The sequence below is a fragment of the Neovison vison genome, chromosome X, assembly GCF_020171115.1.
Source record: "Neovison vison isolate M4711 chromosome X, ASM_NN_V1, whole genome shotgun sequence".
In the NCBI taxonomy this organism is placed as follows: Eukaryota; Metazoa; Chordata; class Mammalia; order Carnivora; family Mustelidae; genus Neogale; species Neogale vison.
In genome coordinates, this window is record NC_058105.1 from 131,628,302 (window position 1) to 131,645,209 (window position 16,908).

At 65.2% G+C, this 16,908-nt stretch overlaps 1 protein-coding gene across 1 annotated transcript; it reads right to left on the reverse strand.

Annotated features, from left to right (window-relative positions):
- Positions 1–472: 472 nt before the first annotated feature.
- Positions 473–15,565, reverse strand: PLCXD1 (phosphatidylinositol specific phospholipase C X domain containing 1). The gene is made up of 7 exons (XM_044235217.1): positions 15,517–15,565; positions 12,305–12,448; positions 8,972–9,108; positions 6,086–6,214; positions 5,203–5,358; positions 4,603–4,786; positions 473–1,895 (listed from the first exon to the last, which is right to left on the reverse strand). Exons 2-7 carry the CDS (start codon positions 12,426–12,428, stop codon positions 1,657–1,659), a joined length of 969 nt encoding a protein of 322 aa, XP_044091152.1. The 5' UTR covers positions 12,429–12,448; positions 15,517–15,565; the 3' UTR covers positions 473–1,656.
- Between the last annotated feature and the right edge of the window lie 1,343 nt (positions 15,566–16,908).

Here is a 16,908-nt window from a genome sequence, read left to right on the forward strand (position 1 = left end):
CGGGGAAGCTCAGGCGCCCGCACAAGGCCCTGGGGTTTCCGTGGGGAAGGAAGACGGGAGAGCGCACCGGGCGGGCTGTCCAGCGTGAGGACCGGTGGAGGGCTCTGGGCGACAGGCCCCGTCCCGGGACGCTGGGACGGCGGGAAATCAGGCCCAACTCGCCCCACGGCGGTGCCCAGAGCCGGAGCGTCCGGCGAGCAACGGGCAGGGCTGCGGCGCCGTCTTCCCGGCCGCGTCCGCTCAGCTCCCGTCCCCGCGTCCCCCTCTGGGGATCCGGCAGTGCCGCCGACCCCGTCGTCGTCACGGAGTTCATTGTGGGGCCTGGGCCCGCGGGGGGGCTGCCGACCGCTCTGGCAGTGGCCGGCGTTTTAACCCATCACGTGGGTTTGGATGAAGGCGCGCAGACACCTTCTGTAGGGATCGCGGTCGCAGGCTTCACCGGGAACGGCACGGGCACGGGGAAGCACAGGACTCCTCCGGCTCGCTTTATTGGGATTTCGCTCGCGCGAAGCCCGCCCTGCGTCCAAGGACCGGGCGAGGCGGTGCAGCCTGTGAGCTCCGGGCGCTCCCCCATCGGGGCGACGCGTGAGCCTCGGAGGACGGGGCGCTTCTGTCCCGGGGAAGACACGTGCTCCCACGTCTGCCGTTCATGTGCGGGGATCCGCTAGCCCGGACGGGGGCCGTCCCAGCGCCGTCCGCAAGGCCCCAGACGCAGAGCCTCGGCACCGAGGAATGAGACGGTACCGGGAACGTCCTGGTGGCCGTGCGCGGTGCAAACACACGGACCTTGAGAAACCATGGAACGGGGAGACGGGAACGGTGACCAGTGCCCAGCCTGGCTCTGGGAGACGGGAACAGTGACCGGCGCCGAAACCAGAGACGGGACCGGGAAGCTCAACTTCGGACACGGTTGAGGGCAGCCTCCCAGCGGGGCGGACGCACTGGGCAGCGCGCGGGGCCGGGGCCGCCGGCAGGAGGTCGGAGCAGCACAGACTGGCCGCTCCGGGGGCTGGTTGTGAGGACGAGGACGCCACGGCAGCGACCGGCATGGGCACATCTGCCGGTCACACCCACGTTCCCGTCCCGCCACAAAGACGTGGCTACGGGAGGCCTCTGGGAAGGGGGAGGGAGTGTGTGCACGGCAGCCCTCGCCATCGGACGGCCCCTCACGGGCCTTCCTTTACCATCCGGGAAGCCGACAGCCCCCAGGGCCCACGGTCCTCGGGCAGACACGCAGGCCGTGATGCCATGACAAAGAGAAGGACCTTCTCCCCGTGTCCGTGATTTTCTCACTGGGATTCCGGCGCGCCCAGTCCTACCCAACAGACAGGGTATGACGGGGCCTCACGCGGCTGCTGGAAGCCATGAGGATGTCCTCCTGCTGCCCTCGAGGCCCCAGGGGAAGGGACGTCGCACGGCGGCCACAGCCCCGCCTGGGCTGCACCTCGAGCAGACCCCGGGTTCCGTCCGTCCGTCCTCTCTGTTGTGAGCACACGGCACCTTGGGCCGTGACCGGGTTCCGTGAATCCGCCCGGGGAACGCCGAAGACCTGGGAAGCCCGGGGCCACCCCCGGGGACGCCCGGACGTCGGGGGGAGGCAGGGAGCCCGCCCCGGGTCCACGCTGCCCGCCGCAGTCCGCGGGAGCTGCGGAAGGGTCAGCATCGAAGCAGCTTCTCGTTGAGTCTTATGACGTCGCCCACGAACGCGTCCGCCCCGATGAAGTCGCCCGCGATGATGTTGGTGCACTGAGCGCCCGGCCCCGGGCTCTGCTCCCGGACCCACGCACGGAGGCACGGCAGGCTGGGGAGCGTCATCTTCCTGAGGGACTCGGTCGGGTGGCCCAGCACGTAGGCCAGGTTCTCCGTCAGGTTGATGCCCGCCACGAACAGCCCACCTGAAGCAGGAGGAAGAGAGGGGTTCGGGGGTTGCGGACGCCCGCCTCACGCCCCGCTGGCCCCCCTTCCCTCCCACGTGTCCTCACCAGAGCTGGAGAGTTCCAGCGGCAGAAGGACACACGTGTCCGTCAGTGCGGTGCTTGTCCCCCAAGAGTGGGCGGAAGCACCTCCCAGAGATGTCCGTGGCCCGACCCCCACGTGGTGCACGGAACCATGTGCCAGAGACGTCCACGTCCCGACCCCCACGTGCTGGATCGAACCACGTCCCCAGAGACGTCCACGTCCCGACCCCCACGTGGTGCACGGAACCATGTGCCAGAGACGTCCACGTCCCGACCCCCACGTGCTGGATCGAACCACGTCCCCAGAGACGTCCACGTCCCGACCCCCACGTGGTGCACGGAACCCTGTGCCAGAGACGTCCACGTCCCGACCCCCACGTGCTGGATCGAACCACGTCCCCAGAGACGTCCACGTCCCGACCCCCACGTGGTGCACGGAACCATGTGCCAGAGACGTCCACGTCCCGACCCCCACGTGCTGGATCGAACCACGTCCCCAGAGACGTCCACGTCCCGACCCCCACGTGGTGGGCGGAATCATGTCCCAGAGACTCTCCGTGCGGAATCCGTGTTCTGCCGTGCGGAGGGACCGTCCGCGCACCCACGCGTGTACCACGAACGCCGGGCTGCGTCCACTCAGAGCTTTTCAAGCACCGTGGGACTCGCACCCAGTGGGAGCCCAGGCTCAGCCGGGTTTGGGCCTACAGCGGTGCCCCCGGTCGCACCCCCGTGGCGTTGGAACCACACAGACCTTCCCCACGGCACGCGTCACAGGGGCACCGCATGCCGGCGTCTGCTCCGTGACAACGGGCCACGGAGCACAGCAGGAAGCCGGCGGTCCCTGCCGCGTCGGGGCGTCACACGAGCGGCCGTCCGTGGAGAGGCGCACGGAGCTAGCAGAAGCACGCGGCACGGCGTGGCACACGTGTGGCCCCTCGAGTCTGTCTGCACCGGTGGCTCTGTCGGCCCCTAACACGGCCGTCGATGGAGTTGACTCCGGGACCCACTGCCTGCTGGGCCGACCGGGACCCACGACCACACGGCGTCACCGGCCACTGCTGCGGAGCAGGACACGGAACAACACGGCCGGGACGCTCCGAGTCGCCCCTGGAGACACACACCCTTGGGCACGGCTAGGAAAGAGTAAAGCCGTGGTCTGCACCATCAGCAGAAGGTCCCTCTCTTCAAGCCAGTGGTGCCGCCCAGCCCAGGGGCCTCCGCCACAGCAGGGAGCGGGGCCGGTCGGCAGCGTGTTGGGCAGAAGCAGCCTCACGAAGCCCTCAGACCACGGGGCCCTGTGGAAACACGTGGCCCTGCGCGCATTGCCACAAGGAGTTCACACGAGCCCACGAGCCCTGCACCCGCCCGGTCTGAGCCAGAGGCAGGGCAGCCCGCTGGGGCACGGGGGACGGAGTGTGCGAGGGGTGAGCGCCTGGGGTCCTCCGCCGGCAGCACGGGCGGCGTGCCATGCTGGCCGCCCGGGGGGTTCCCCGTGGAGAGCCCTGTCCCCTCTGGGAGGGGGACTCCACGCAGCCATTGTACAAAGGAAGCACCAGACCCAAGTGAGATGGGAAACGGACAACGGGGGACAGGGGTGCAGTCGCAGAGACGGACAGACAGCTCAGGCAGGGGGAGGCAGAGAGGGCGGACGTGCCACTGCGGGTCGCGGGCGTTCCTCACGCCTCGTCCTCAAATACAGCAACCAGGTCCCCGCTACGCTGGGGTCCGCCGGCCCACGCCCGTACCCGCAGCAAGCGCCCGCTGCACGGACGCTCAGGAGCCACCGGCCACTCTGTCCCGGCTCTTTCACACTCAACCGTGCACAGCGCGTCCGTGTGTGAGTACGGACTCCCACGGCGCTGCGGGACGCCGGAGCCACAGCGGCACGGCGGAACCCTCGGCAGCCTGTGGACACGACACGCACCTCGGCATGGATACGACACGCGTGCACACGCGTGCACACACGTCACGAGGAAGTGTGTGCCTGTCTGTGTGTCTGCACTTGTCCACTCCCACGTGCACACACTCGTCTGTGCACGCCCACGAGTATCCATGTGCAAGCATCGCCATCTGCACATGTATGTGTGCGGACGCGTGTGCACACCCACACAGGGCATCCGTATTACACGTGCATCCGCATCCGTGCGCGTCCACGTGCACACACACATCGTGTGCCCACACGTGTGTGCATGCATGTTGTGCACATGTCTGGGTCCATGTGTGTGCATGCACATTTGCACATGCCCACACATATGCACACACCCACACACTTGCACAAGCCCACACACGTGCACACACGCACACGGACCCAGTTATGTGGGTCTGCATCTCTGTACGCATGCACACGTGAGCACACGCACTGTGGTGTGTCGACATAACGCACACATCTGCATCCACGTACACAGCAGTGCACACACACATGCGTGCACACACCCACAGGCACGGGTACCGTGTTTCCACGTATCCGCCTCCGAGTGCATGCACACACTTGTACACGCGTGTTCACACCCCCACGCGTGCATCCGTGTTATGCACACACACACAAGAGAGACGACGTCCAAACTTCCTTGCTGAGAGCCAGAAGCCAGCCAGTGTGTGACCTGGCTGCAGGCTGGGGTCCCGTGAGTGGACGGGACGTGCTCACCTGGGCGGCCGCAGCTCTTCATGCGCTCCAGGTAGCGGATGAGCTCCTGGGGTTTCACTTGGTCGCCCCACCAGTAGGGGATCCCAGGCCACAGCTCCGCGTGCCGGTTCACAACAGTGTCCTCCTCGTAGGAGAGAATGACCTGCTGGCCGCGTGACCACATCTGGCTCAGTGTCGGCACCTCCTAGAGGGGAGCGGGATGGCGCTGAGAGACGGTGATGGTGGGGGACCAGGTCGTCAGAGACACTGGCGCTGGGGGACCGGGACGTCAGAGAGACAGTGGTTTTTGGGAACCGGGGTGTCAGAGAGCCAGTGGTGCTGGGGGACCAGGGCGTCTGAGACAGTGGTGCTGGGGTATCAACGGCGCTGAGTGTGACCTGAGGAGCAAAGGAGGTGGCGCTCCTGTGCCCGGGCAGCGCAGGGGCCTCTGGCAAGCTGCACTCTGCACGGGACGAGCGGGTCCTTCTCCTCTCAGGGCATCCAGAGGACCAGAGCCTCAGGCCGCAGCTGGCTTCTCCCCAAACCACGCACAGCAGAGCCAGCGGGTAAGCCCACCCTTCCAATCCCGGCCCACCCCCCGGCCCCAGGGGCCCTCCTCACCCCTCGCGGACACAGCATGTCCCCGAAGATGTTCCTGATGCAGGCGACCAGGTACTCGTGGAGGCCGTCCGTCATGCCCTCGAAGTCCCTGCAGGCCAGGATGACCACCTCCCGGGGGTGGCTCTCCAGCCACTCGGAGATCTCCGTGAGCGTGTCCTGCACAGGGGACAGAGCGGCTGGTTCGCACCCTACCGAGAGGGGCCGGGGTGCTGGAGGACGCTGGAGGACGCTCCCGCGGGCCCGAGGGTCTTCTCAGGGGACAAGGGGGTTGGGTCCCGCACGAACGCAGATGTACGGCGGACCGCCGGGCCACCGCCCCACTGCTCCGGGGCAGAAGCACACGCGTGGGTGTGCCTGTGTACGCGTGTGCATGTGTGTGACTGGTGTCTGTGTGCTCGCTCGGGGGGCACCGAGGTGTGACGTCTGCAAGGGCCGGGGGCCCGCCGAGGCCAGCCAGGGGCCCGTGGAACGTGGTCCCCCCGCGGGGTGTCCTGACCGCACCCACACTGCAGGGCTTGCCGCGCGGGGGGGACGGGCTGCCCCAAGCAGGGGGGACGGCCGACGGCGAGACGTCCTACTTAGATGTGGTCGCGGCCGGAGGAGGTGGAAGACACCGCGGGCCAAACGTGGGCGGACACGGGGCCCCACTGTGGCAAACTCCCAGACGCACTAGAGGACCCAGGAGCCTGGGCGCAAGCTCAGAAAGGCGCCCGGCCACGAGTCCCGGAGGCCGGCTTTCTCCCACGTGCAGGGTCACGGGTGTGCCCCGCGGTGGAAGCTGTCCCCCCGCAAGCCCGGAAACCTCCACCAGCGCCCTCGTTGCGCCCCCGCGAGCCCCACACGTCCACCCGTGTCCCCAGGAACACCCCCCGCGCCCGCGAACCTCCACCAGGGCCGTGGTGTACACCATGTGCACAAAGTGCAGGTTCTTCTCCGAGCCGTCCCGCATGTGAGCGACCCGCAGGTCCAGGTACCGCACGCCCGCGTCCAGCTGCTCCGTGACACTCAGCATCTGCAGACGAACAGCCGTGGTCACCGCCAGGGACGGCGTGGTCCCCGCCTCGGCCCACGGCCTGCATGGGGGGCTCAGACTCGCGTTGGAGCCGCCCGGCCCGAGCCCCGCGGTAGGAAATCCCGTCAGGAGGTGTTGGTGCTTGCCGGGGCTCGGGAAGCCACGGGGGCCCTGCCTTCGGGAACACGCTTTCCTGGAGACACTGGCCACCGAGGGCCACGGAGGGAGGCTGGCTTCCAGACGTCGTGCAGGGTCCTGCTTCCCTCCCTTCCCAGGCTCTCGTCAGGAAGGAAGCCTCTCCGGGCCTCAGTAGCACTGGGCTGGTTCCGTGAGCCCATCTGGTCGCTCGGGGGGGGTGCGGCTCAGGCTGCACCGGGGCGGGAGGATCCGCTACAGTGGCCACGGTCCCAACACCCCAGCACCAGCACCAGGAGAGGCAAGAAGGAATCCGCAGACGGTCAAGGGAAGAAAAGGCTGTCCCCTTCCCGGCAATGTCGTATGGGAAAAGGCACGAATTTCCACGGAAATAACATTTACGCCCTGGGTGGCCTTGCGGGGAACTTGCATTCATCCTGCTAGTCCCCCCGGCCGACAGACCGGGACACTGAGGTTGGGGAGACCACCCAGAGGCCCGTGTGCACGCCGGACCCAGCCAGCAGGGGTGACGCCCGACTGCGTGGTCCCTGCCTCGGCCCACGGCCTGCGTGGCGGGCTCACGCCGCAGCCCCCCGCCACCTCCATGCGCAAGCACCCTGGAGGGACCTGGGTGCTTGGGGTGGGGTCTTGCTCAGAGACCCCGAGTTCTCAAGAGGCCCAGAATCTGGGCAGGGGAATTCCGCCGTGCCGGCGACTCCCAGGGGACGGGCCAGTCCTCCCTCGGTGACCCCCGGGTCTCCCACCGCTGTGCCCAGGACTGTAATCCCACTGCCTTCTCGGGGGACGTGCTGGCTGCAGAGAACTGAGGAAACAGACCGTTGTCTCCCCAAATATCCCCTCACGCACTTGAGCTGTACTTTGAGACAGTAACTGGGGGCTCCTTGTCGTAATGTCTGGAAAACAGCAAAGTCTGGAGAAGACAGCAACGTGTCCCTCAATGTGTCGGGGGACACAACCAGCCAGCCACGGGGCACAGAGGCCCCACTTACAGGAGCACTGGGCAGCCCTCCTCCCTGTTTGCCGCTCCGTGTGTGTGCCCCAGAAGCTAAGTCATGCCCCGTCCCCCGTCCTGTCTTCCCGAGGGTACTCAGTTCCATGGTCATGGCACGTTCTGTGCCAAACCACGCACTGTGTGCACACGTCCCAGTGTGGGGACGCACCAGGACAGGGTCCACTGACCCCCCCACGTCTGCTGCCGGTGTGCAAGCGTGGCTGGTTATGTCCTGCATGGGGCTGCCTGACGGATCCTGCCCTTGCAACAGCGTCTGGCCCGCAGCACACCGTAGACGTCCTCACAGCCCACCCCATAGTTGCTCCCCGGCACCGAGGGAACCCAGGACCCAGGAACTCCTGCACCGAGGGATCCCGGCACCGAGGGACCCTGGCACCGAGGGACCCTGGCGCAATGGCCCCCAGCACCATGGGACCTGGGCACCAGAGGGTCTCCCTGGCTGCAGTGAACCCGCTCTCCTGCCCACAGGGAGAAGGCTTCTCACCTCCGCCTGGGGAGGCACCGGAAGAACCCGTCAGGAATGTGGTTTCTCCGCATTCCAGACCCAGACCCACAGGCGGGAAAGGTTAATGTTGTCCTTGGGCCTGAAGTTCCCAGAGCCCAGCAATTACACAGGTCAGAGCCAGAGGGGCGGGTTGGGGGGGACCCTGGAGCAGGAGAGCCTGGAACCAGAAAACACAGACCCCTGAGCCCCGCCCCAGGTGGAAGTGAGGGCTGAGCTGTTCTCCGGGTGGGCGTCCTGCTCTGCGCTCTGCTGTCCCCACTGGGCGCCCCCGGCACCCTCTCCCGCTTGCTGGCTAAGGCTCTGCTGGTGTCAGCCCCAAAGCCAGCTGCCTGTACCCCAAGAGGACAGACTGGGTCACCCTGATCTTCTCCAGCACGGCCCCCCACCATGAGGACACCCCAGGTCACCCTGACCTTGCTCGGCACCCCTCCCCCACGAGGAGACCCCTAGGAGACAAAGGCTGGACAGGGAGGATGGAGCCAACCCTAAGTGGAGAGGACAGGCTGACCGAGGGACAGGACACCCTCTCCCTGGCCTTCCCTGCACAGTCCGCCTTTACGCCTTTCCCTGCACACACCCCCGGCCCTTCCGTGCACACCCCCTCCCTGCCCTTCCCTGCACACCCCCTCCCCGCCTGTCCCTCCACTCCCCCTCCCTGCCCTTCTCTGCACACCCCCTCCCTGCCTGTCCCTGCACACCCCCTCCCTGCCTGTCCCCGGGCATTCCCTACAGAAACTGGTCGTTGCCATTCTGTGTGATCCTTTTCACAGGCGAAGAGACCTCGGGACACCCGCACAGCTCAGGGGTGTTTCCCAGGACTGAGGGCTCCCCAAGGCCACCTGGAGGCAGAAGATGCCGGCCTCCAGCCTCCGCAGGGAGGGCCTGCCTCCCGCCCCGCCCACTTCCCAAACTGCAGACTGCCCCCCGCAACCCCCGGTCTTGACCACTGGGCTATGGGGGTCCTGCGGGTTCTGCTTCTCTGCGGGGCGGGTGCGGGGTCCGATTTCCACTGCACTCCCCCCATCACAGGGGTCAGGGCACCTCGCTGCCGGGAGGACGCGGGTCACCCCGTGCTGACCAGTACCTGGGTGGTGGACCACCGGAGCACCACGGGGCGGGTGACACAGGGCAGGACCTTGCCCAGCAGCTGCAGCAGCCGTGACTGGGCCTGGGAGATGGGCGACGTCTTGTTCAGGCAGTAGGTCATGGTGTCGTGGCTTCCTGCAAGCAGACACAGGGGACGTTGCACGGCAGCCTCCTGGGCTGTGTGCTCCGAGGGCACGTGGGGAACGCGCAGCATCAGGTGTGACCGGTCGTTGCCCAAGACGCACGCCCACCGGACGGCTGCAGAGTGAGCAGAGGGTCATCCAGAACCGAGGGGCCTCGATCCAGGGGCAGGGGTCCTGATACGAGACCGAGGCGCGGAAACGGAGGCAGAGGACGGGCGCCGGGACCCCAGGCACCTCCCTGGGGGGGACCCCAGACATCACCGTGGGGACAGCCCTGTGCAAAGCGGGCCGTCTCCCCACAGAACCCGGGATGGGCTCCTGGCTCCCGGAGGCGTCCACACCACAAAGAGTTTAAGGTTTCCCAGAAACCTCTGTAAAGCAGAGTAAGTACGGGAGACTTTTTCTACGAGGTGCTAATGGACGTGTGTCATATCGGAACGAGCTCTGGAAAGAAATCAACCAGCTCAGCCGGTCCGACGCGCTGCTGGGGACCCGCCGGACAACGGATCGCAGTCCCGTGTTCAGAGACGGACGCCATCAGACCAGCTTCAGTTTCTGTCAGGAGGCGTCCCGACCAGGGGACGCGCGGGTCCAGCCGGCACGCGGCTAACGGCACAGATCAGGCCAGACTCCCGTGTCCTGGGTCCCGCCCACGGTATCCCCGGATGTTGGCAGATTTTCATGCACGATGAAAGCACGGAGTTCTCTGGGGACACGTGGACACGGTCCCCAGTGGAAAAGTAACGAGGAACACAGGACTGGAAACGGTGGGATGTCCCCAAGCTGGGCTAACTCCCATCCCAAACACATCCCCAAGACGCGTCTGTCCAAATGCCCACACGGTGGGCAGAACGTGATCCTCCAACAGGTTCCCCCCAAAGCCCCTGGAGGGGGACGTGGATCCCACACGGCAGAAGGCAGTGTGCAGACCAGGTTCGAGGGTCGAGCGGGAGATCTTGGATGACCCGCTGGCCGGATCTTGCCTTCAGGGACCTCCTAACAGGGAGGTGGGGTCGGAGTCAGAGGACGGTAGCGGAAGGGACGTTGCGGGCCTCGAGGTCGAGGAAGGGCCCGTGAAGCCAGACACAGCAGAGAAACAGAGTCTCCCGGGAGCCTGCAGAAGGAGCTGGCCCCACAGGCACGCAGAGGTCAGAACGTGCCCAGTTCTGGGCCCCAGAACTGTGAGGTCACAGCCGTGTGTGATGAGGAACAACCAGGTGTGGTCCTTCGTTAAAGGGGCCGGGGACACTCCCACTGCCACCCGGACTGGTGGTGCCTTCGGGTCCAGGACTCCTCCCCAGCAGCACTGGGCTGTCCGCTGTCCCGCACAGCTCTGGCTCCCCCACATCTGCGGCTCCCCCACATCTGCCTGCTAAGGGAGCTATTCGGCCCACACCTTCTCTGGAGGCCACATGTTCTGAGGGGCGTCCAGGGGATGGAACCCCAGGACGGGCGCACCTCTGGGCCCTTGGTCCCTTCTCACCTCCCGGAATGACTCCCTGCTGATCCCCAGGACACCTACCCCCCCACCCCATCTCGACTGCACGCAGAGCACTTGGGACCCACAGAACACACGCCCCCACCAGGAAAACAGCCCCCCCCCGGCAGGGGAGAGGGGAGACCCCAGTGACTCGGGTCACCAGGAAGTACACGCAGGGCCACAGCTGTCCTCCAGCAAGGTGGGGAGGCCGGGTTAGGGTTAGCTTCTCGGTGGCTACGTATCCTCTTCTGTGTCTTACAAGGACCCCGGTCGCTGCGTTCAGGACGGGCCCGACCCAGGAGGAGCATCTCACATCCTTCCCTTCTTCATACTGGCAAAGACCCATTTGCACAAAAGGCCCCATTCCAAGACTGGTGGCGGGGACATGAATTTCTGGGGCACCGGCCAGTGCCTGCAACTGGGTTTGTGCGGGGACACAGCCTGACCCCCGGGGCTCTCTCATCTGTGAGTCCTTCAAGCCAGGGACTCTGGCGGTGGGAGTCCCTCGGACGGGACCACAGGCCGCCGTCTGGGAAATGCGCACACTGTCTTCTGCCCCATCCCCATGAACCAGATAAACTGCGTATGCGGGGTCCTCAAAAAGTCATAAAAGTCCGGGGGGCACCTGGGCGTCCGTCAGTTAAGCATCGGCCTTCCTTTTGGGCTCAGATCACGATCTCGGGATCCTGAGATCCAGCCCCACAACGGGCTCTGAGCTCTGTTGGGATTCTCTCCCTCTGCCTCTCCCCAACCCCACACTGGCACTTTCCCTCGGATTAGTACATCCTTGAAAGAAAGAAGAAGTTGTACAATTCCCGAAGAAAACCACAGGTGCGTATGAAACTATGGAAAAACATCAAAAACTGCGGAAATCCACCCAGCTGAGAAATCCGCCGCTTTTGAGGGAGGAATTTTTGCTACCGCGTGGCCGTGGCCGTGCAGACACACGGTGGGATCGGCCACGCTTCTTTTCTGCAAACAGGGAAGACGGGCAGGGCCCGCCACGGCTCCCGCCGCCCCCGGAGCCCCAAGGGCCCCGGCGGAACCCAGCAGGCCTGACTCGGGGCGCCGGGTCATTGGATCACACGGTCCCCAACGTGCTCCCTGTGATCTCATTGTGGGTCGGACCCACTTGGGACCCTCAAGGCTCCAAATGCAGGAGACACTCAGCGCGCGGATGGGGAGTGGCGGACGCATCTGTGAGAAACCAGCGGGTTCGCTGCGCGGAGGGACAGACCGGCAGGGACGCTTTACCCCGAATCCCTATGCTGCGACGAAGCCGCCCTCCCCCGGGGTCCGCACGTGCCCGCTGGGCTGCGTTAGAGAAGAAGGAGAAGGAAAACACTCACGCAGGGTGTGTCTGTGTACGTGTGTGCCTTATTCTGTGTGCATGTGTGCGAGTTCACGCACACATCTGTACCTGTACCGTGTGTGTGTGCACACCTGCCTGTCTTGTGTGCATGTGTGTGCAGGTCCATCACACATCTGTACCTGTACCGTGTGCGTGTGCACGACTGACTGTCTTGTGTCCATGTGTGTGCAGGTCCATCACACCCCTGTACCTGTACCGTGTGCGAGTGTGTGCACCGCATGAGCACAGGTGTCTGCCAATGCTGCGTACATCCGCGTACGTGCTCCCTGCGGTCTCCCCACACCCGAGCCCCATCCCATGGCGGCAGCTTCCCCGCCGGGGACGCGGAGCCCTCACCTGGGATGGAGAGCTGGTGGAGGGGCACGTCCCAGAGCACCGGGCACAGCGCTGACATCCAGTCCGCATTTGTGCTGCACGGCAGGCTCCGGAAGCTGCCGGAAGTGCTCACCTGTCCGCCCATCGGAGTCCACCCCGTGCCACCTGAGGAAGGAAATGAAGTTTTGCAAAGGTCAACCGAGGGGACCCAGCTCCGGGCAGTGGGAAGGGGCTCACACAGCAGCCTGCAGAGCCCACGTGGTTTCCATCCTGCGGTTGCTGGCGTCCGAGGGCTCAGGTGAGCACCGCCCCCCCGCCCCCCCCCCATGGGGTGCTCGGCTCTGGTGCAAGGAAGCCAGCACACTCCCTTGCAGGCACCAGGGAGACGCCCTCGGCTAGGGGATGCTAAGGGGTCTCACGGGTCCTTAACCTACAGCCTCAGCCACTGCCTTCCAGCGTCTGCCGGCTGGTGCCCAGCACACACGGGTATGATCTCCGCTCACCATCAGCCGGTGGGTGGGCGTGGGTCAGCAACGGCACAGGAAAGGGAGCCCCAAGGACGTGTCCACAGTGCTCCGTGGGCCAGTGGGCAAGACCTCGCCCCTGGTCCACATGTGCCTGTCCACCATAGCCCGGCCTCCGGACCTGCCACCTCCACGCAGACGGGACACCCTCGGGGACAGAGCCTTGCCCCCAAGCCCTGACATAACATGCACTGGTTTCCCTGCAGGAGCCTGTCCTGGGCTGAGCTGTGTCCCCACCACCAGATTCCCACGTGACAGCCCTCGTGTCCTCTCCCTGGGTCACGGGCTGGGTTCAGAGCAGGAGCGCGTGAGGCGTGAGACCCGGGCCCACAGGGACCACGCAGCATGCTGGCCACCACGCAGGCATTCCCGATCCACCGTCTGCGAGGGACGAGTTCCCTCTGGTCTGCATGTGGCCCTTCCTCTGGCCAAGTCTCCCACTGTCGGAGCTCTGCCGGTACAGCGGCGCGGGGGGGGGGGGGGTGTCAGAACTGGCCTCCCTGAAATAACCCACTTTGCCATAAGGACGACTTTGAGCTGAAGGAGATTGTGAAAAGCCAAGACAAGAAAAACTCCCTGCCCTCCTCCTCTCTGCCTGAACGCGGCATAAACTTCTTTCCTGAAGCCATCCCTGCTCTGTCCCCTGCACCAGGAAAGGGAGGAATGTTTTCTCCGGGAAGGTCTGCATGACAAGCCTCACTAAGGAACACTTTCCTCCCCGTCGTGTCCCCCAAACATGTACCTTCTCATAATTGACTGTCGCTATGATGCCGACCCCGTTTTCCTCTGGCTTGTCGCCTCCCCTCGAATGTGTCACCCGTTGTTGAAATGGAAGGTAAGCCCGTAAGTCTATCTCCGTGAACCTCTTCTTTTCCGTGAAGGCCTCTGTACACGTACAGAATCAACCTTTTCTCCTGCCCATCTGTCTGTCATTTTATTTTGTATTTTATTTTATTTTTTGGACAAGCTCTATGCCCAACAAGGGGCTCGAACTCTCAACCCTAAATTCAAGAGTGGCATGTTCCACCCAGTGAGCCAGCTAGGCACTCCCGTCTTTCACCATTTTAGTTTGCAGGTCTCAGTCACAGAACCTAAGAGTGTAGGAAAAATTTCTTCCTGGTCTAGAATGCCTCTAGTACACCAAAAGCCAACACCGCTGGTTCTGCCTCATTCTGCCTCGGCAACAACAAACACGGGTCCTCTGCCTCGTCCATAAGAGGGTCCTTGACATACTCTACTGGCTCCCCTGCCATCCATCTTCACTTGTGGCCTATCCCAGAACTCTCTCAGCTCTCACTTGGTGTCAACAGTGTCCCTGCAGCAGTGAGTGTGGGACCCCAGACCTCCTGGGGCGGGAGGCTGACATTCACGCAGCTGGCGTCCAGGCGGTCAGGGGCTGGGCTGTGCCATACACACACACCCCCAGGAACCATTCCTTGACGTGCCATCCAGGCACGGATAGGCCACCACCTGCCCGGCACCCACGCAGGTGTCTGGAATGAAGTCGGATCAGGAATTGTGTAACCCCATCCTCAGGATTCTGTAAGTGTGTGTTGGCGAACCTCACCGGGGCGTGTGGGCAGCCTGGATGGGGACACACAGCCCCTGCATCCTTGTTAGGAGAACAGAGGCTGGGGGCCTGCCTCTCCCAGCTGCTGCCCCAGGGGCCTCTTCAAACGCAGCTGAAGCAGTGACAGGAGCCCAGCCCCATCCCAGTGGCCCCGGACAGGGGGCTCCGGTGAACCCTGGGATCTCCCAGGGACTCATCATTTTGCCTCCAAGGAAAATGACTCTCTGAGCTTCAGACTGAAGGCGGACAGAACACAGCCCCCCCCAACTCAGAATGTGCTCTTTGGGCATGACGGTTGTTCCCAGCGAGGAGCACCACAGAGAAACTCCAGAACAAGCCACACGTTCCCCCGCGGTTCCCAAGCAGAGACAGGAAGTGTCCCTCCATCCCGCACCTGGGAGAGGTCCTCAGGGCACCTGCACCCCAGGGTGTCCTCACCGAGCCGGACCACCTCCCGGGTGAGCAAGAGCCGGACCACCTCCCGGATGAGCAAGGCTGCCGTTCGGCGAGCCCTGGGGGAGGGGATCGCACAAATCGGGGCTGAGAGCGGGTCTGCAGAGCCCAGGACCCCGGCCGGGAGTTACCAGAGCCTCCCACCTGGGAGTGTGCCGGGAGGCCTTGGGTGAGGTGACAGGTGACAGGGTGAGGCTCAGGAAATAGCTCTCCCGTGAGTAAACACACAAACACGTGGCCGGCAAAGCACCCGTCTCCCTGGGCCGCCTCCTCCTCACCAGGCTCCCCCAGGATCCTCACCAGCCCGTCCTCCCTCATCTGCCTGTCCGGAGGTCCTGCCCCAGCACCCAGGAACTGGCTGTGACCCCCCGGGGCCAACAAGTCCTTCCCCTGCCCGGCAGCTAGGTCAGTGCCCAGGGCACCTGCCACCGTCAGGACCCTGGGGCCGCAGCCGGGGTGGGGGGTCCAGGCTCCACGCTGACGCCAGCCGGCCCCCCTGGAGTGTCCCAAGCCTGGAGAGGACACTCTGGTGGCGGGTCCCGCTGCCCCCCGAGCCCGGTCGGGAGGAAGCAACAGCTTCAGCGCAGGACCCCCTGGCCCCTGGCCCCCCACCGGCGCCCCTGGCTGGGGCCACCGGTCAGCCTGCTGTCCCAGCGGACCCCTGCGCTCAGCCAGGAGGCACTCACCGCCCGCCGCAGTCGCTCCCCCAGAGCTCCCGGCAGAGGCTCCCTCTTCTTGCCGCAGACACTCCAGCACTTCCTAAAGCGCTCTCCGCCTGTCATTGGCTGCCCCAACACCGCCCCCGGGGGAGGAGGAGGAGGAGCCACGGCAGCGGCCTGCCAGTCGCTCAGTTCCTGCTGCGCAGGGGGTGCCTGGGCGGTGCAGGGTGCAGGCAGGGGACAGCAGCCTACCAGCCCCCAAGTCCAGACCAGGGATCCCCAAGTCCAGACCGGGGACCTCCAAGTTCAGAGCATTGACCCCCCAAGTTCAGAACAGGACACCCCCAGTCCAGAGCAGAGACCCCCCAAATCCAGACCAGGAATCCCCAAGTTCAGAGCATTGATCCTCCAAGTTCAGACCAGGGACCCCCAAGTCCAGAGCAGGGATCCCCAAGTTCACAGCGTTGACCCCCAAGTTCAGAACAGGATACCCCCAACTCCAGACCAGGGACCCTCAAGTGCAGAGCAGGACCTGTACGTGGACAGCACTGCCCCAGGGTCCCCCGGTCTTCACATCCCCAAGCTGCAGGGACCAGACCCTCACAGAGGACAGGAGGGCATCCTGAGGGCATTCCGAGTGTGACTGTGGGGTCAGTGGATGGGGCATGGGGACAGAAAGACCCCGAGTGTGACCAGGGGACACAGCAGTCAGGGGACAAGGCACCGGGGTGCTCAGCAGCCAGGATAGGGAAAGGAGGACATCGGAGGGCCTGACTGTGCTCGGGCTGTGGTCTGGACTCCGGGGCCAGAGCAAACAAGACTTTCATCCGAGCCCGGATTGCCTCACAGCCCTGGACGCCGGCGCCTCTGATCTGTGAGCACACTGGCCGGCAAAGTGACCCTGTCCTGTACTGAAGTGTCCGGCCATCTGGCCTGAGTGGCCCTTGTCCCGGCCCCGGCCAGGGGACTCAGGGCACGTGCACACCTGCAGACCGGCCCACTCAGATGCTGACCCCAGGTGACTGGGAGCCCAGCACGTGGGACCCTACTCCTGTCTCCTCACCCCCCGTCCCGCCCCAGCCCCGTCTGCTCAGCCAATGTGCTTCACGCAAGTCTGCTGGAGAGTGGCTGGGACTGGAGGGGACACCGGACCATTGGAGGACAGGACTAACCGGTGGGGCCCGGGGCTCAGGGGGCTGGCTCAGCCCAGGGTGTGGGTACAGCTGTCCAAGGTGGTCTCCTTCCACCCGGAGCCCCCTTGCAGGCCCGTGGCTGCCTGTGCCTGGGGCCAGGGGTCCTGGGGATTGCCATGAGCGGCTGCGCACAGCCCCCTGGCTTGGGTTCCCTCCTCTCTCCGCTCCCCCTGCCCCTCCCCTGTCCTCCTCCTCCCTGCCCTCTCCTCCTCTCTCCCCTCCCTGC